At 37.3% G+C, this 21,288-nt stretch overlaps 1 protein-coding gene across 1 annotated transcript; it reads left to right on the top strand.

The window, feature by feature from the left end:
* The first annotated feature begins 1,930 nt into the window (after positions 1-1,930).
* Positions 1,931-2,619, top strand: LOC150083225 (AP-5 complex subunit sigma-1-like). Its single transcript, XM_090377119.1, has one exon. The coding sequence runs from the start codon at positions 1,985-1,987 to the stop codon at positions 2,606-2,608; it is 624 nt and encodes a 207-aa protein (XP_090233245.1). The 5' UTR covers positions 1,931-1,984; the 3' UTR covers positions 2,609-2,619.
* The last annotated feature ends 18,669 nt before the right edge of the window (positions 2,620-21,288 follow it).

The following is a 21,288-nucleotide window of genomic DNA, read 5'->3' as shown; positions in this document are numbered from 1 at the left end:
ATTATTGTTTTCTGTATTTATAATTGATATTGATGATGGTATATCAAGCTTAATGTCCAAGTTTGCAGACGATACGAAGGTTGGCAGGGTTGTCAAAGACACTACTGCACTATGCTGCTGCAGCAGGATCTGGAAAGATTAAGCAGATGGGCTGAGAGGGGGCAAATGAAGTTTAATATTGACAAATGTAAAATACTACATATGAGAAACAGCAACCCCAGAGCAACGTATCAATTCTGTGGTACTACACTGTCAGTGGTACTACACTGACAGTGTAGTACCACAGAATTGATATGAATGCTGGTACTACACTGTCAGTGGTACTACACTGAAGTGTAGTACCACAGAGTTGATACGTTGGTAGAGAATGAAAGAGACCTGGGGGTGGTTGTGCAGGCAGATATGAAGTTTTCTGAGCAGTGCAGACGGGCTGCAAGAGTAGCTCATGGTGTATTGTCGATGATATATAGGAATTTTTCTAGCAGGGATAAGGAGGTGATTATTCCCTTGTATAACGCAATGGTCAGACCACACCTAGAGTACTGCATACAGGTCTGGAGGCCTCATTTCAAGAAGGATGTAGAGATGCTGGAACGAGTACAGAGAAGGGTAACAAGATTAGTGAATGGAACAAAGGGGTGCTCTTACGAAGAAAGGTTTAAATTTTGCAAATTATAATGTCTGTAGACTAAGCACCGGCGAGGTGATCTGGTAGAGGTGTATAAAGCCTTGAATGGTTTGAGCATGCTCAATGCTGATGGGATTCTTCCTCTTGCTCAGAATAATCACCTGAGAGGGCAAAAATTCAAATTGATAAAAGACAGATGGAAGATAGACGTGAAGAAATTTGCCTTTAGCCAGCGGGTGGTTGGTGGAACAGACTTCCATACCTTGTCGTTGAAGTTGATAGCCTAAATAAGTTTAAGGCCCAGCTGGACAGGTATTTCGAACGAACAGAGGTGTGAAGTGGAAGTGGTTATTTTTTATTTATTTATTTTTTGGCTGATGCTGTATAAGCTTGCTTTCTTGCATCAAATGCCTCTACTAATGCTAATGCTAATAAGACCATCTCGCACAACAGACCGGACATAACTGTTGTGGACAAGATGGAAAAGGTTACCTACCTTATTGAAACAGCGGTCTCCAATACTAGCAATGTCAAAGAAAAGCCACGAGGAAAAAAGTAGTACGCGAAACTGAGACCTGAGGTCAAGGAGATGTGGCATATGCAAGAATAACCACCATCCCGATCATCGTGCCAATCACCGGTATGATGCCAAAGACCCTACATAGCAGCAATAGGTCTCCTAGAGAAAACCTACAAGGAACTCCAGAAAGTCGCAATCCTGAACACCTGTAAGATAGTCAGAGAGTTCCTTGACCATCAGTAACACCAGACATTACGACCACCCTGTGTACTTATTAGCAGTATTTTCGCAGTATTCTGCAGTACCCGTCATGGAGTGAACTCCCCCAATCAAGGAGAAATAATATAAGAGGAACAATAATAATAATAGAATCACTTGTTAAAGAGCATTGTAGGATAATCTAGAGTTCGAATACCTCAATCTCTTTTACGTATTGCGGGGTTGGAAATTGAACGCAGGCTTTGAATAGCAAGTTTAAATTTCCAACTCTGGGCCCGGAAGAAACTTAAAAATAAAAAATTTACAAGACCACGTGTTGGGTTAAAAGTATATATAAAAAAATGAATTTGAATTATTTCTGAATTACCGAAAGTACGTCGTAAATTCCCAGAACAGAGCCGGTAAATTATGGAACTACACGTATGCTCCACTCAGCATCGAGAAGTATTTTACTTTTCTGTGCCACTCAGAATGATAAAATAGAATACCGATCAGTGCTAAAGAGCTACGGTGCTGCCGTCCTACAATTTTTTTGAGGTAGAGAATTACCAAGTTCAGTTGAAGTTGTGTTAAAAAGTCATCATATTTAATTTGATCTATTATTTTAGTTATCAATTATGGTTTTTGCATTTATTGCTGCTGTAATCTCGGAGTCGAGTACCATTCTTTATTCTTCCATGTTTGATAGTAGTGTATTATCAGAAAATACCCCTAAAGAAAACTGTAGATCTGGGTGGTATAAACAGACTTTAGTATCAGATAATTGCGAAGAAGTGTCTTGTAACATTAGGCTTTTGCAGCATCAAATAGTAAATGATATTGTGAGTAAGGTTAAAACAGAAAATGATTACAACTGTTCTGTATCAAATACTTCGACTTTTGGGCAGGTTAGCCTTGCTTATGAACTATATGAAAATGAAGTCGGCGGCCTCTTTTCAATGAAGATTGGTCCAAATGAAGTAGAAAAGGTCATATTGTGGCACACTGTAGATGGATGCACATATATTCTAGCGTGTGACAAGCACGAAAATAGAATTATGGCAGGAAGAATTTTATTGTATTTTATAAGGTATTTACAAAATCGCGTACCTGTGATTAGTGCATCTCCGTATGAAATATGTAAAAAAAGCAATGTAGTGTCAGCAATATTGAACACGTTTCTTCCAAATGGACAGTTGTTATTTCTTCACCACAAAGCTGTACTCCAGCTTGATAAGGAACTTGCCAAATTAATTACCTGATAAGACATGGTTTATAAGGGCAATCGCTATGTATACATTCATAAATATATAATGTAATGTTTATGTGGTTCCTATTAGTATCCAGTTAAGTAGTATAGCCCTTTTTAAAACGAATACTGATAAGTTTCCTTTAAAAAACTAAAAGTTGTGTTGATTACTTTTATGTAATCTTGACAGTTCTTTTTTTTAAATAGTACAGCATATATTTACCACAATCTATGACATTTGCATGGTGTTCACACTGAAATGTAATAAGTGTATTACAGTTTTTCCCCCCCCCCCACATGTCTATGAAGGTGAGAATGTTTAAACTTGCACAGATAACCATTGTATATCAAAATTAACCCCAGGGGCTCACATCTGGTGAGTACGGGCTTGGCAAACCCAGGGTCCTGAGCTGGATATCACCATTCTTTTCTTTTTTGCTTTATTGGCGATTCCCCTCTACTTCTGACTCTCTCTCTCAGGGTAACACGGGAATTTTTAAAATTTTTTTTGGTTCATGCTGCATAAGCCTCAGGCTTCCTTGCACCATACAGCTAATAATAATAAATACTTTCAAGAAAAGGGAAAAAGTGTGTTACAGATTTCAAGCAGAAGTCACCTAATTTGGCACAAATGATTTTGCATGTAACAAGAAATCACTGAGCTAAACAAAACGATATGCATAGATGTAAAAGTTTGAGGAGATGCAGCATCCTCAAACAACATGGTGACAGCAAGTCCAGAGCAGAAGGAGAATGTAGAATGTGTACATTCAATGTTCTGAATGAACTACCTTCCAAGGAAGTTCATCCACCAGTATAAAATTGCATTGTGAATAAAGTAATGCACATGCAAGTGAGTTTTTATTAAATTTAGTACCTCAAACTTGATGATCATAACAGAATTATTCTATACAGGCAATGAACAGTCTCTACAGCTTTCCTGATAAACTGGAAACAGTCAGCTTTACTGACAAAGCTATGTGTCAGTGTGGGTATTGCTACATTTGAAGAATGGAGGCAGACAAGCTCATACCATCTATGAGGGTGAAAGAGATGCCCCAAAATTTCTATGCATGCATTATCAGCTAATCATTCTACTGTTGGCATTTGTGGCAAGTAGACGTGCCTATTACAGCTCTTCATAGCGACATTAAAGAAGTATAGGTAAGAGGGGATTAAAGCAGGATTAGTGAAGTAGAGCAGGATTTCAAAGGTTATTTAGTATATTTTAAAGTTTATTTTAATAAGGTTTTTTTTTTTTTTCCTGTAATAGTTTGATTTTTTTTATATTATAAATATAATATTTTGAAATATTTTTTTTTTTTTCTTTTATTAATAATTAGTAAATTTCATAATATTACAAGATCCACCTTGAACGCTTCGTCAGATGGTACCATGACTTATATGGAAATAGCCAATGGCAATTTCCGGGTGAGTCATGATTTTATCCTTTTTGGAACCTGTGGCATGTATTCAAAGGTCGACCTAATGGATAATCCTAGTTCACTTGGAGATTCCTTTCTTTGTCACCGTTGTAAGGAGTGCACCAATTTTAAGTTACAATTTGGTGCATTACTAGAACAATTTGAGTCACTGAAAAATGGGTGCTTGCCCTCGAGAATAACGGAAATGGGAGCTCGTCGGCGACTTAAGACTCTAGCAACCTACCAAGTGATGCACTCCCGATTCGAGCCCCAGAACAATAACCAAGTGCAAACTACTCTGATTCAAAAGGACTTAGTTTTATTAGGAGACCCTATTGTCAGAGAAATATTTTTTGTAAATAAGGATAGGTGGACTAGAACCAAGGTATGTCTTACGGGAGCAACCATTAATGATGTCACCAACAGACTGTCAGATTTTATGTGGGAAAAGAGAATATTATTATTCATGTGGAGACTAATGACATTACACATACACAATCTGATGATGTGTTAGACAAATACAGGACCATGCTGAAGAAATGTCGCGAGTTAGATCACAATGTTTGTGTCTGCAATTCTGCCCAGGCATGATAGGAGGGATTATATGCTGAAAGCCTTGTGGATTAACTCAAGACTTGGACTCTGAAAGGCTTTTTGGGGGGGAAGTTTCTATCAGCTTGGCCCGCACTTGTAGGTAGAAGGAATCTGTTTTGTAGAGACGGGATACATTTAAGCAAAGGTGGTGCAACAGGTTTTGCTAGTATTATTGAGGATACCTTAAAGGTTTAGGGAAACTGCTAGTTTGGGGGGGGGGAAACAAGGGTAATATAGATATGCGTTCATCTGATAGTATTGGTCAAATTAATGCTTGCACATACCTCAAGAGTATTTGTTTATTACCGCAACAGAACATGGCAGCAAGATGTTCTGAGAGCAGAAATGTTTCAAATGAGCAGGTAGCAAATGTCAGGGAAGCGAGCTTAAATAACTTTAAGGGGGTGTGTCAGGGTAGTTAACTATACACGAACACTAAATCTTAATTGTTTGTACACTAATGTCAGAAGTGTCATCAATAAAATGAATGAATTCAAACTGCTGGTTGGGACAAGTAACACTGACATAATAGGGCTTATGGAAATGTGGTGCCACCCAGAGATAGGGGATGATGAGTTTCAGTATGGTATGTATAATGTATTCAGGAAGAATAGGGAAGATAGAAGGGGGTGGTGAGATTATGCTTCTTATCAAAAGCAGCCTGAATGCGACGAAAGCTTTCCCGGATTCGGATGTTTTGCATGCTAGCATAGAATCTATATGGTGTGAGATAGTTGGAAGCAAAGGTATAATGAGAGTGGGAGTAATCTACAGGCCAGGTGATTGTGAAGGTTATGATGGGAGTCTCTACATGCAAATGGAATGGGCAAGTAATTGTGAATGGGTGATTCACAATTACTTATTATGGGTGATTTTAATTTGTCTCTAATTGATTGGAGCAAATGGGAAGGAAACTCCACATGAGGGACAAAATTTTTAAATCAACTAGATGATTGCTATTTGTATCAACATGTCAGGGAAAAGAATACTCTAGACCTCATCACCCATGAACCAGATGACATAATAGGGCTGACAGTACAGGAGCCAGTAGCAGGAAGTGATCACGGAGTTCTACGGTGGACGATGAAGAGAGAGGTAGCAGCAGTTAAAGGCAAAGGAATGGGTTATAATTTCAGGAAAGGAAATTACGATGCCTTAAGGTTCTACATGGCTTCTATTAACTGGGTAGATATTCCACAGAGAGCGAATACAATTGAATTATGGTATGCATTTAAAACATTAAGCACAGAAGCCTTCAATGCCTATATACCATTAAAAAAATACTCCACGAGGACGACACATTAAAGCCTTAGTTACTAATTTTGCTAATAAAATCCAAACCACAAGGAGGATCGAAGTTGGATGAATAATGAATTTTCCAGGTTACTTGAGCAGAAAAAGATGGCATAGAAAAGTTAGAGCAATAAAAAGTACTGAAGCCTATAACAGCTATAAATTGATTTGTAATAATGCCACTGAAAAAGGTTAGGCTGGCAAAGGCAGATTATGAGAAGTTGCTCACAAAGAGGGAGGAGAGATAAGAAATTCTTCACATGTATAAATACAAAGAAGAGAAGGACAAACCAGATCGGATTCTTATGTAATGGACGTGGGATAGTATTAGATATCCCAGGTGACGTTGCAGATGAACTCAACAGTTACTTTGCATTGATATTTACAGAAGAAAAACCCTTTGTCAATGAGAAATGGGAGTGAATTTGAAAAATGTAATGTTGAAATTTCACATGTTAATTTAATGAAAAATCTTTCGAGCCTACAGGCCAGTAAGGCTACTGGGGTTGATGGCATTTACCCTTTAATCGTAAGGGAGGCAGCAAGTGAGTGCATTGAGGTTAATTATGAGAGCATCACTGGATTCGGTAGTGATTATGTTGAATTGGAAAAGTGTATCTCCAATACATAAGGGCAGATCTAAGAGTGAAGTAGGAAATTACCGGGTGGTCAGTCTAACTTCAGTAGTAGGGAAAATCATGGAGGCTATGATCAAGGGCGGAATTCAGGATCACTTAGATAGAAATGGAATTCTGAAGGATTCTCAGCATGGTTTTGCAAAGGGAAAATCATGTTTAACTAATCTGGTTAGATATTTTGACAGGGTCACCCAAGAGCTGGATCTAGGGAATAATTTTGATGTTTATTTGGTTTTCAGCAAGTCATTTGACACAGTCCCACATGAGTGGTTGCTTTATAAGCTGGAACAGGTTGGAATCACAGGGAAAATCCTTAGATGGATAGCTGCATGGCTTCAGGGCAGGAGGCAGAGGGTTGTGATAAATAGTTATTCCTCAGATTGGGTTGATGTAAGAAGCGGGGTTCTCCAAGGATCAGTATTAAGGCCATTGTTGTTTTTGATTTTCACAAATGACACCGATGAAGGGATAGAGGGCGTGATGTCTAAATTTGCAGTTGATGTAAAGATTGGTAGAGTAGTTAATGATTTTCGCCAAGCAGAGCTTCTTCAGAATGACCTAGATAGACTTCAGGAATGGCAGCTATGCTTTAATCCAGCAAAGTGTAAGGTATTGCACCTGGGGAACTGTAACCCCAAAATAATTTATACACTTGCGGAGTTGAATTAAAGTTGGTAGTGGAGGAAAGCGACTTGGGTCATGCCACATCAAGTGACCTAGGGGTCCCTGCTTGACTATCTTCAGTTTTGTTGAAACTTGGTGTGGAAGTTTAAACAGGTTTCAAATGAAGCTGTACAAAATTTCAGTTTGAAATATAGTATGCTTGAGGCACCAGCACCATTTTTGTGGAGGTCACTTGTGTTATGTGGAATAAATCACAAAAAATTTTCAGTTTTAAGTGTTACTGTTGTACAACGGTGAGAGGTAGTGCTTGGAAACTTGGTATACCTAGTTAACTTTTGGCAGAGAATGCAAAACTTTTGTGTCCAGGCTCAAAAACCTTCAGATTTTTTACAATGTGGTCTAAAACTGGCACAAAAAATTTGTTGTGACAAATTTAAACAAGTCTTTTGAAAGTCATAACTTTGAAATAAAAACCTTTGGTACCTTGTTCTTTGGATATTCCACTTATGAACTGCATGAATTCAACCTAACTAAATATCAGCTCTTATACATGTTTTCTGGCTGAGATATTTTCCTTCAAAGATTGACTCAAAATTTGAAAGTCAAATTTGACCTATCTTTAGGGGCAAATATCTTAATGTGTGGGACACCTTCAATTCTCTTGTTTTTGCCACCACTGGAAAGAGCAGTTTCAGCTACAAGGATCATGGTTTTTCTGTTTTGTCTTTGCACTTAAGGCCTTAAAAATTTAAGCCTAAACATCAAGTAGTTTTGTGCGCCGTATTGTTATTTTGTGAGATTCTTTTTGTTGCAGAACACTTCCTTAATCCTGCCTAATGTTTAGTATAATCTAGAATTCTAGAACAATCTACAATTCTGGAATATTCTAAAATTTCCGAACATTCTAGAAAATTCTTGAATTCCAAAACAACTTATGAACTTTCTAGAACATTCTAGAACTCTGAAATATTTTAGAATCATACAAAAAAAGTATAAAAAGCCGATATTTGAACCATGCTGTTATTAATGTGTTTTATCTTCATGTGAACAGTTTATTTTGTTCCTCTATTTTGTATTGTTTAACTGTAATAAAGTTAAGTTTTCATTGTTTGCAGAAACGTCCACGTATTAGTCAGCATGAAAGCCATGAATCAGATTTTGCTGGAGATAAGCTGGACTCGTGCACCATCAGTCATATGGATAATTCTAAATGTCATGTGCTACATGCAAAACTGGGTTAAATTATTTAAAGAATTTGAAGAACAACAGCTGATAGGTTGTTGTGGATTAAAACTGGGTGAAGAAGACAATTTGTGTACATCATGAAGCTTTACTTTTGACAAAATTTGAGCGTTCATGTTGCAATCCTTTCCAGAAGGAAAATCATATATGGTGAAAAAAAAAGTTTACACCCAATTGATTTGTCAATTGGGTGTAAACCCAATTGACAATTGGGCTTAGAGGGGAACAGGTATCCTGTGTGTTATCAGACACTCAGCCTAAAACACTGATGGATCCAATATCTCTCTATTACAGAAGATTTAGGAGAAGTCCGGTTGGCCTGCCTCCCTAAAATCCACTCATGCACACCTTCTCGATGGTAAGCCCTGTTACGTCACTTAGGTGGCAACAAATGTGTAGAGTGGTTCTCTTCAAGACGCCTGGTCAGCGTGAAGAGGAAAAGACCAAACCCTCCAGCAATGAGAGCACAACAATACAAATGGCCCTCAGTCCCCAGCAGCTTTCACTCTCCCTCTTACGGCAGCGAGAGGATCAGAGTTGAAGCAGAGGGTGCTAAGAATCTCTGGGTATGACCAGGCTGCCATGCACGGAAATTGAACTTGGCCTGTTATAACGTACGATCACTCATCGGTGAAGACAGGATATTAGAGCTGGAAAAGGAATTAGAAAATGTGAATTGGAATATCATCGGTTTGGCTGAAACAAGAAGAAGAAATGAATCACTTATAAGTTTATCAAGTGGAAATCTGCTGTACACCAATGGAAACAGTGAAAGGAGTGAAGGTGGAGTTGGGTTTCTGGTCCATAAAGATTTTAAAAACAACATTTTGGAATTCAAAAGTACATCACCAAGGGTGTCAAGACTAATACTCAAGATTTCTAAGAGGTACAAGCTAAAGATTATAATGATTTATGCACCAACATCGAGCCATGATGATGAAGAGGTTGAAGAAATGTACACCGAAATTGAGAGTCTTCAAGATGAGCAGAAAACCCACTACACTATTATTATGGGGGACTTCAATGCTAAGGTTGGAAAAAGGCAAAACAGTGCAGAAAGAGGAACTATAGGAAATTTTGGAATTGGTGAAAGAAATAAAAGAGGTGAAAGACTTGTGGAATTTGCAGAATCTCAAGGAATGTCAGTAATGAACACTTTTTTCAAGAAAAGGGTGAACAGAAAGTGGACATGGAAGAGTCCAAATGGATTAACAACTAATGAAATCGACTTCATCCTCACTAACAGAAGATATATTGTGAATGATGTTACCGTCCTGAATAAGGTAAATGTTGGAAGTGATCACAGAATGGTAAGATGTACACTTGATATAGATGTAGGAAAGGAAAGGAAAAAACTGACTCGAGTAAATAATACAAAGGTCTTTGAAATAACAGAGGAGGAGAAAAAGCAGTATGTACTGGAACTTAAGAACAAGTTTGAGCTTCTGCAGACTGCTCAGGACCAAGATATCGACGAGGAATATTACAACTTTCTGAAAGTGATAAAGCCCAAGAAACCTATAGGGAAACAGAAATCCAAAGAAGAAAAAATTAGTCAAGAAACACTTGTCATGATGAACCAAAGACGACAAATGAAGAGCAAGAAAAACACTGACAGGGAGAAAATTCAGTATACTGAGTTATTCAAAGCCATTAGAAAGAGACTCAGAGAGGACATAAGAAGATTTAACACAAGAAAAGTAGAACAAGCATTAAGGGAAAACAAAGGATTTAAATCAGCAGCCATGAGCAGTAATACAGAAAGACAAATGATACTGAAACTAAAGAATAGCGATGGTGTACTTATAAACAGCAGAGAAGGCATAATTCAAATAGCAGAAGACTACTATAGAGAATTATACAAGGAGCGAGGGAATGATACCAACAGTGGGGAAGATGGATTGCAAAGTAGCAACACATACGACATACCCGATATTCTTCCTGATGAGGTAGAACATGCATTGAAGAAAATGAAGAATCGGAAAGCCCCGGGGGAAGATGAAGTTACTGTAGAGTTGTTAAAATTAGGAGGAAGAGACATAACACAAAAACTGGCAAGGCTCTTCACAAAGTGCATTAGAAAAGGTGTGATGCCTAAGCAGTGGAATAATGCAATCATAGTTTTGCTGCATAAGAAAGGAGATAAATTGGAAATTATAGACCAATTAGCTTGTTATCCCATATCTACAAGTTGTTCACAAGGGTCATTACTAACAGATTAGAAAGAATACTTGATGAGAATCAACCGAAAGAGCAAGCTGGCTTTAGGACAGGATTCTCAACTATGGATCACCTTCACGTAATATCACAGCTAATGGAGAAAGCAAATGAATATAAAACACCATTATGCCTGGCATTTGTGGATTATGAAAAGGCATTTGACTCCATACAGCATAAGGCAATGTTTTGGGCACTGGAAAGACAAGGCATAGATACTCCATATATTATGATTTTGAAGAAAATATATGAGAGTGCTACATCCTTTATTAGACTAGACAAAGACAGTAGCAAATTTAAAATCGAGAAAGGAGTTCGACAAGGAGACACAATATCTCCGAAGCTGTTTACTGCTGCCCTTGAGGAAGCTTTCAGAAGATTAGACTGGTCGCAGAAAGGAGTCAATGTGAACGGAGAGTACCTAAACCATTTACGATTTGCAGATGACATTGTGGTCATAAGCCACGATCCCAAAGAATTAGAAGAAAATCTTAATCGGTTATGCAGAGTTAGTAAGGATTTTGGACTAAAGATGAATATGGCTAAAACAAAAGTAATGATGAACAAGTATGCCACGGAAAGGGAAATAATTATTGAAGGAGCAGTAATTGAAAAGGTGGAGTCATATACTTATCTGGGACAAGTTATTAGCTGTAATAATGATAAATGGCTGGAAGTCAAGAGAAGAATAAATTTTGGATGGATAGCATTCAGGAAATATAGTCACATACTGAAGAGCAATATCCCAGTTTGTCTGAAACGTAAAATAATGAATCAATGTATACTCCCCACCATGACTTATGGAAGTGAAACTTGGGCACTCACCAAAAGAATGGAAGAGAAGCTAAGAACTACACAGCGAAGAATGGAACGAATTATATTGGGAATCAGACTGTTAGATAAGAAGAGAAACACATGGATTAGGCAGCAAACTCAAGTAAAGGACATTCTTATCAAAACTAAAGAACTAAAATGGTCTTGGGCAGGACACATAGCTCGAAGACATGATGACAGATGGACTAAGAAAATAACAGAATGGTACCCAAGAGGAGCTAGAAGAAAACCTGGAAGACAAAGGCGGAGATGGATAGATGAAATTCATGAGTTTTTGAGTAGTAAATGGATGGCCAGTGCTCAAAACAGAAGGAACTGGAAAGTTGCTGGAGAGGCCTTCATCCTGCAGTGGATTGAAAATGGCTGATGATGATGATGATGATGATGATTTGTCAATGGCAGACTACCTGAAAGACCTAACAAAGGTAGACATAAAACTAGGCCAGAAGCTGTGCCCATCATGCTGAAAAGAGTCTAACAGCTGAAAAGCAGCAACAGGAACATCAACTTCATCAGGCTCCGACCATGATGACAAAATGCATGTGACTGAAAGCTTGAACACAAGTTTGATGGTAATTGGTATTTCTCCTCTGAAATTTCAGCAAATGGCTAAGAGAGACTCACAAGGCTATGCCAAAAGGAAGGCAAGTTTTACTGGGAATTACAAGATGTAATTCCCAGTAAAATTGCATCTATTGGTGGTTTGGATCCAAATGACATCATGGAGCCAAGTGCAAGTCATCAGTGTGGAAAATGCTTAGATGAGCTGCTGAAAGAATTGAAAGAAAAGTTGATGGTATCAAGTCATTCATAAATACTTCAAATATTAACACTAGCTCCATTTAGTTGGTCTGTAAAGAAAACAATGGAAGAGTTTAGTGTCTCAGAAAGACTGGTCAAGAAAGCTAGAAAACTTAAAGCAGAAGAAGGAATCATGGCCATACCTGGAAAAAAGCTTTCTGTGCAAGTAAAGCAAAAGGTGATGGAATTTTTTGAAGATGATGAATTTAGTTCCATTAGAAATGCAGATGGAGTAAAAATGCAAATGCAAAAGCGACTACTACTCAGCAACTTGAAGGAAATATTTATTGAGATAGAAATGGATCTGACATTGGATTTTCTAAATTTTGTGAACTTCAACCTAAGTGATGTGTTACAGTTCGTGCACCAGGAACACATTCTGTATGTGTATGCACAATCCATCAAAATGTCAAGTTAATGCTAGCAGCAAGTCCTGTTGAATGTGATTACATGGTTCTCATTGGTAAAACAGTCTGTGGTTTGGAGTCAAAAGATTGTATGCTTCATCGGAGTGAAAAATGGCCAGGACTAGATTAATTAAAAAAGTTTCTAGAGAATATTTTTGAAAACAATGGGCCAGAAGATATTTTTGAATTCAAGTAGTGGATACACACTGACAGAGATACACTGGACACAAAGCAATTAACAACAGAAGATTTTATTGAAGGGTTGAGTATAAAGATATTTAGCCTTTCCTGTCATCACTACATTGCTAAACATCAAAGCTACCATTTGAAATCAACAAAGGAAAGCTTAATGACAGGAGAATTGGTCATCTTGTGATGGATTTTGCAGAAAATTATTCATTTGTTGTGCAAGGTGCTGTTCAAGGGTTCCACTGGGAGGATAGCCAAGCTACATTGCATCCATTTGTCATTTATTACAAGCATGTTGAACTTCAGAATATAAGTTTCTGCATAGTCAGTGCATGTTTTTCTAATCAACTTAATTGAATATTTGAAGAGTTCCATGACAGAAATCAAGCACATTTACTACTACTTCAGTGATGGTTTTGCAGCTCGATACAAGAATTTTATTAATTTGTGTCATCATCAGAAGGATTTTGATATCAGTGCTGAATGGAATTTCTTTGGCACTAGCCATGGCAGGTCGCCATGTGATGGAATTGGTGGAACAATAAAACAATTGGCAGCATGTGCAAGTCTCCAACGCCCAATTTAAAACCAAACCCTGACACACCAAGAAACATGTTTGAATTTTGTGACAAGCATGTGACTGGAATGAAATTCTGTTTTGTTTCTAAAGAGGAAATTGAGCAAGTAAGGCCATTTCAAGAGAAAAGATTCATAGAGGTCATACTATTGCTGGAACAAGAGAATATCATCACTTCATTGATGCAAGACAGATTCGTGTTTGCAGAGTATCAAGTGACGCCATCATCATTTGTAGCTCATGTAGATCAGACTAGTGAAACCAATATTCAGTAAGTGCCAATTGTTAATTTACAACCTGGCCAATACATTACCTGTATTTATGACAATAATTGGTGAATTGGAAATACTGTATTTGTGAAATTTCATTTGAAGAACATCATGATGTATTGGTAAATTTCATGCATCCTCATGGAGCAGCTTCCTCATTTCACTGACCTGCTACACAAGATGTCTGCTGGATTCCTGAACAACAAATTATTGCCAACCTTCCAGCTCCAAAAATAACAACAATGGGATGACAATATAGCTTGCTTAAGTAGTAATATCAACCATCAATGAAAAATTCCAGTCCATTATGAAGCAGTGATTCAATATCTTCACACTCACTTTCTTATTTCAAATTGTATTGTGTTTTAAATAAATTTTGTTGCAGTTATAACTTCTTTCAAGCTTAGAAACCAATAGAACATCATCTTTATGCTTGGAATCCTGAATAAAGAATAAAGACCACTTTTCAGGCTTGGGAACTTGCACTAAAGAAACCCATGCAATTTCTTTTCTTGCCATTTGCACCCCCATTGTAAAAAATACAGATCATTTTGTGCTTTGGCAATATATCCTTTCTCCTTAAACCAAAGGGCAGAGTAATTGCAGAAAATTTCACTCTTGTAAATGCAATAGTTCTGTCCTTATTGAGATGTGAAACTCAATAAGTATGCAGATATTATGTGGAAAATATAAAATGTTTAAGGCCATTTTTAGGCCTTAAGTAGCAAGACACAAAACTGAAAAACCATGATTCTTGTTGCTTAAAACCTTCTCTTTCCAATGGTGGCAAAAACTAGAGAATTGTCCCACATTTAAGATATTTGCCCCTAAAGATAGGTCAAATTTTGAGTATTTTTGAAGGAAAATATCCCAGCCAGCAAACAAGTATAAGAGCTCATATTTAGTTAGGCTGAATTCATGCAGATATTAAATGGAATGCTCAAAGAAGAAGGTACCAAAGGTTTTTATTTCAAAGTTATGATTTTCAAAATTCTTGCTTAAATTTGTCGCAACAAATTTTTGGTGCCAGTTTTAGGCTGCATTGTAAAAAAATGTGAAGGTTTTTGAGCCTGGACACCAAAAGTTTGCATTCTCTGCCAAAAGTTAACTAGGTATACCAAGTTTCAGAGCACTAACTCTCAATGTTGTGCAACAGTAACACTTAAAACTTTGAAAATTTTTTGTGATTTGCTCCACGTAACACAAGTAACCTCCACAAAAAAGGTGCTGGTGCCTCGAGCATATTATATTTTGTACTGAATTTTTTCACAGCTTCTTTGGAAACCTGTTTAAACATCTACACCAAATTTCAACAAAATTGAAGATGGTTAAGCAGGGAACATCTTCAAAATTGGGCTGCTTGACACGGAATCACCCACTTGGGTATTATGATACGGTCAGATATGAAGTTCTCCGAGCATTGTAGACTAGCTGCAAGGAGGGCCATGGTGTTGTCCTGTTAATTATTTACCGAACAATTTTTAGTAGAGATAAAGACATCATAATCCCATTATATAATGCTATTGTTAGACCACGCTTGGAACACTGTGCTCGAGTATGGAGACTGCACCTAAAGAAAGACATTGTGCTTCTTGAAAGGATCCAAAGACGAGTAACTCACCTGGTGAGATTGGGAAAAGGGCATCCATATGAGGAAAGACGAGAAAGAACGAGCGAACCATCTATCAAGTAAAACCACGAGACGAAAATCATTCGACTTTTATCACGTGACTATTAAAAGTCACATGATAAAAAAGTGCAAGATGCAAAGTATATGTACAGTGACATTAAATAACAATCTAACAATCAAAACTAAGTAGCTCCCCCTCCTTGATGACACAAACAGCATTCATTTAGTTGTCCGATTGCCCCAGAAAATGCACACACACACATCAACCCAAAACTATTCATTTTGAAGTGCAGATGTCGCTATATTAGTGAAGTTTGTAACTAGTTTGCATTTAGTTTTTTTATGCATAGCAAATTTAAAGTCACTGTACTGTTTAACTCTGACAGTATTTTCAGCTAAAGTGTCTGGTATTTTGAGCATAAAGCATTAACTTTGGTCATTGCCATAGGTAAAGTCACACTCAGCTATTGCTGAACAATCAAAGGCTGACCATTGTACTTCATCTGCAGAAAATCTATCTTCCAAATGAACACAAAGCAGGTTTATAAAAGTTTTATTATTATTATTACTATCATTAGTCATATGGTGCAAGGAAGCTTGAGGCTTTTGCTGCACCAGCCAAAAAAAAAAATAAATTTCTGAGTTATCCTGAGAGAGAGAGAGAGAGAGAGAGAAAGAGAGAAGTAGAAGGGAATCACCAAGGACGAGAAGAATGATGATATCCAGCTCAGGACTCTGTGTGTGCCAAGCCCATAGTCACCAGATATTGAGCACCTGGGGTTAAATTAACAGAGAACTCATATCGACTACAATGTTCCCTTCTGGTCTTTTGCTAAACAAAGCCTTAACCTTGTTATTCCAAGAAACATTATCACCAAGATGCTGCTTTCCTAACGTGCCCATTTGCCCCATACAAAATGAAGTTCATCAATTTAACCCTAGGGGCTCACATCTGGTGAGTATGGGCTTGGCACACTCAGGGTCCTGAACTGGATATCATCATTCTTCTCTTTCTTGGTGATTCCCTTCTCTCTCTCTCTCTCTCTCTCTCTCTCTCTCTCTCTCTCTCTCTCAGGGTAATTCAGAAATTTTTTTTTGGCTGGTGCAGCATAAGCCTCAGGCTTCCTTACGCCATATGCTAATACTAATAATAATAAAACTGATGTCAGGCCATGGCATTGAAAAGCTTACACAATGTAGCCCTACAATGCAGTTCTAACACAATCTCTAAAACTTCTTGGTCTATTTATTATTCAGTGTTTGTTAACTTTTTATGGCAAAATTTCAAAATGGGATATTTGATTAATTTTCTTCAAAGTACTCAATCAGTGCCTCAATTTCTGAATATTGCTTGCAGCACAAAGTGCCTGGATGACTATGTGACTTAATTGAGAGGTCTGAAAGCAACAGATTCATTTTCAGAAGCATTGATAATTTCTTGAAATTTGCATAATTTGTGGACCAAGGAAATAGTATATAATAATAATTTATTTATCCCTATTTTGTGTTAACAATTGTTGGGAGATAACAGCAAGAAGGGAGGGAGAACACATAAGCCAGAGGCTTTTTAGGGGGTATTCCCTTTTAAAATGATAATAAAAACAAATCTGAAATTGTTATTTCAGATTTGTTTTTATTATTATCATTTATTATTTAACAGATACATCATAAATTGGACATGTTTCTACATTCCATTACAGAGACTTCAAAAACCAACCACATATGTCATGTGGTTAACAACATTACTTATAATTACATTGTGAGTACTTTTACAATAAGAAGTATGAAAGAAAAATATGATGAAATAACTACGTAGAGTGTTACAAGCTTTTTGATAGCTGTTCCTTCAACTTGTTTACATAATTTTCAAACTGGTGTGCATTGTGGAATGCAAAGTTCAGGAGGTGATTTAGATCAGACATACTTGGTGATATGTTCAGTTAGGAGCTTCTTGAACTGGTTTAGTGAAATGGCATTTTTGATATTTTCAGTAAGATTATTCCAGGTTTTTGCGCCTCTGTATTTTATATTTTTCTGACCTATGGCTTTTTTAAAAAGCGGAACCTTCAGATTCGCTTCATTTCTTAAATTATATGTTATTTCTTCTTCTTCTGTTGTTATAAAAAAGGATCTGAAGAGTGGCAGAAAGTTTGGTGTTTTCAATGCATTGTAGAAAAAGACCGCCTCAGCTTTTTGTATCAGTTGGTAGATGCTTAAGAGTCTTTCTTCCTTATATCTCGAAGTCACCGATGAATTCCAGGGAAGGCCTAAAATTGAACTAACACATTAATTGACAATTGAATTGATTCTCGTAAGGTTATCTTGACAGGTAGTACCCCATGAGATGATTCCATATGTGAGGTGAGGCTGTATTAAGGAAAGGAATACTAGTCTGAGAAGGGAAGTAGGTACCCAGGCAGAGGCTTGGGTGAGTATTCCTGCTAGTGACGAAGTCTTCTTTCGTAAGGTGATCATTTGTTTATCCCAACTCAGCTTATCGTCTAGCCAGATTCCTAGAAACTTGGTATCATTCACCTTTTCGAGTTGTTTTCCTTTGTAAGTTATTTCGAAATCAATATTTAATGGTTTATTTTTCGTCCTAAACACCACATATTTGGATTTTTCTGGGTTTAGTATAAGCTGATCTTTTGAAGCCAGCTATGCATTTCAGAGAGCAGGGCCGAGATCTTGCATTGAAGCTGGTTAGGGTCTTTATCAGTGATTAGAATGGAAATGTTATCTGCATATGCTACTAGGTGGGAAGATGGAAGAAGAGAAAGAAATTTTAATGTAAAGAACAAATAGGATAGGTCTGAGAACTGAGCCTTGAGGTACTCCCCTGGAGAAATAAGAAATGTCTGAAAAAGACTGGTTTGTTTTAACGACAAATGGCCTATCATTAAGATAGTCTTCAAGGAGGAGGTTAATTTTTCCTCTCAAGCCAAGATTGTTGAGCTTGTTGAGTAGGATTTTATGATTTATGCAGTCAAAAGCTTTAGATAGGTCTAGGAACAGTGCTATTGCATAGTGACCCTTTTCAAGACAGTCCATAATCCTAGAGCAGAAGTCAACAATTGCCAGGTCAGTGGATCTTTTAGAACGATAAGCGTACTGTTGTTGATGGATAAGCTGATTGATTTCCAGGAAGCCCATGAGTCTTCCGTGAAGAATTTTTTTCCAATAATTTTGCAAAAACTGAGAAAATTATTGATAGTTGCAGTGTTTCCCCTTAGGAACAGGAACAATGACTGCTTTTTTCAATTGAGACAGGAATTTACCAAATTGAAAGGAAAGATTGTAAATATACTTAGTGGTGTTAGAATTGAGTTATCTGAAAAATGCACGAATTGTCATTCCCGTTGACTAGTTTCGATAGCTAAGTCACTGGCTGATGACCTTGTACCGGGAAGAGGGGGGTGTCCATAGAAAGGCTGAATAATGGCTCCCTCAGGCCAACAGTGATCCTTTAGTAATAGATCAAAGTCCATTTGTTGACACTGAATATTAAAAGAGCTGTACTAATCGTGTTTGGAATTCATTTTTATTACTTTTACTTCTATCTGCAGTTGAGTTTTGATATGCTGCTCTACTTCTGTACCGCAGAGTTGAGGTTCAAGTCTAGACACGAAAATACCCCTGGTTGAACTTTTAGTTCTGGGGACTGCTCAGATTGATGAGTTGGTAGCTGTTCCCACAACGGCAGGAGGGTATCGATGTCTTCCTGTCTGATTAGAGGCAGATTGATTCTATTCCGATGCCTGCCTCCTGGAGGAAATAACATCTTCTAGGAGTGGGTTGACAGATTGATTGTCATGTTTACACACTTTCTGGGATTGACTAGTAACCGGAGCTTATACTGGAGGATTTGGAGGTTGGTTTTCAGTAGATGCGTAAGTGGCTTCTGCTATAGTAGTAGGAGTCGGTTGAAATGTGGGATTTTCCATGGATTTCACCAAGTTACATGTATTACTGAAGGATCTTCTGGAGTTTGGAATAAGATCTGTTAAGTCCAAAATTTTCTGTAGTAAAACATAATTTATTTTTCAAAGTTGGGTGTTTTCTGACCTGATTTTTTAGTTTTGTCAAGAAGAGAGGCCATCATGGATTTTTGAGTGTCCAGGATTTGAAAAATCATTTTCGTGGTCATCTCATTTGGCTTTTCAACTTGTGACACTTTGTGGTTAAGAAGGTGAGAGAAGGAGCAATTTGTCTGCTCTGATACCACATCAGAGTTATGTCCTCTGATAGCCCACTCTGTTGAGTGCCATTTGAAGATGAAGTGAAACACTGAGATTCACCGAGAAAGTCTTAAAAGATCTGTTGGGCTTGATCCTGAGTTTCATTTTTCGTATGCTTTTTCTTTGCCTGCCTGTAATTTATGCAACGTGGACCCTTCCATGAGTCGAAAGCTGCCTGTGACATCTTTTTCCAGTTTACCATTGACAAATCTATGCATTTTATGCAGTAAACAAGACTGCATTGCATTGGAGGAAGTTTTTACATTTCTTTTTACACATACGACAAATAATTTGCATTGCAGAGCCATTGTAATTAATAGTAAAAACAATAAATTTCTTTTTATATTAAAATGAAAATTTAAGATGCAAAATATAAAATCTGCAGTATTCAAAACAATATTATTGCTATCTGAACAAATTTTACAGTAAACTGATCAGAGAATTAGTTGAAATACTTTAGAATTCAATAAAATACATTCAAAGGGTTAAGTGTGATTCTAGAGATAAGCTTAGAACAGTCCTAATTTGAACTACACGCAGTACTTAAGGTCACACCACTGTAGATTAATCAGTAGTCTTTTGAAAGGCACAGTCTTTGTAAGAACAATGACAGGTGACCTTGCGGTCTATAATCAGACAAAAACAGTAAAGTGACTGACCTTGGTTAACCTATGAGACAGTAATCCTTACACTGAAAGCTTCCCAGCTTCATGGCTGCCTATAGAAACTGTACGAGATACCTTGTTGAAGAGGACCATAAATTTCGTTTGCTAACACTTGAAAACTATCCCCCGAATTCTTCTTTCTTTGGAGTTGTGAAGAGCAACACTCGCTGACTCAGAGTGTATAAAAATGTTGGAACAGATTCATCTTGAACATTTTAGCATACATTTGCAGGAGAACAAACAACACCACAGAAACTATTCGTGCACACATAATTACTAATGCAAACAATATATTGTTTACATTAGTTTCAATATCTTGTATTAACTTGCCATTTGTCCACTTCACAAATGCCCAAATCCTCATGGTGTGCAACACAGTGATGAACTAAGTGTGGTATATCCTGCTTTAGTAGTTCTGCTGCACCATACTAATGCACTATAAAATGTAAACATTTTCTTCAGGTCAAGATTGTGGTTAGCATAAAACTTCTTGAGTGCCAATACAACAGAAGCATCACATGCCTGAAGCTGTGCTATTCCACCAAAATAAGTTTTATACACAGTAGAATTTCTAGGCCTACATTTGAAGTACAGTACGAGGCATTTGTTGATAGATATGTGCTTTCATCAACTGTTAATATATGAAAATCTGCTGAAGCTATTTCCTCAATCATTTCTTTTAGAACAATGCTGTTGATGATCTCCAAAAATTCAAATGCATAATTTTTGCTTTGTCAACTATCAGGAATTTTCACGTATTTTGCCATTAATGTCTTGAACTGAGAGCAAAGGGTTATTCATTTTAATGCCTAACAGAACACCATCATTAAGCACTTTAATTTCTTCTTGGTTTGAATGTTTTTGTTCTTATTCATCTGGACTTTTATGCAGCAGCCCTGTAGCTGGTAGTGAAGGTTTTCGGTGTCTAAGTTTCTGTACATCATCGACATGTGATTTGCTTGTGAGATGAAACTTCGAAAAGTTAAATTTCCAAACGTTGTTGCACCCCTTTGCATGTTCTAGCAAATTCACCTGGAACTTTTGCACCATC

Source organism: Mastigoproctus giganteus, chromosome 7 (genome assembly GCF_048544385.1).
Source record: "Mastigoproctus giganteus isolate SK-2022 chromosome 7, ASM4854438v1, whole genome shotgun sequence".
Taxonomy (NCBI): Eukaryota; Metazoa; Arthropoda; class Arachnida; order Uropygi; family Thelyphonidae; genus Mastigoproctus; species Mastigoproctus giganteus.
This window is presented reverse-complemented; position numbering and strand designations above follow the sequence as displayed.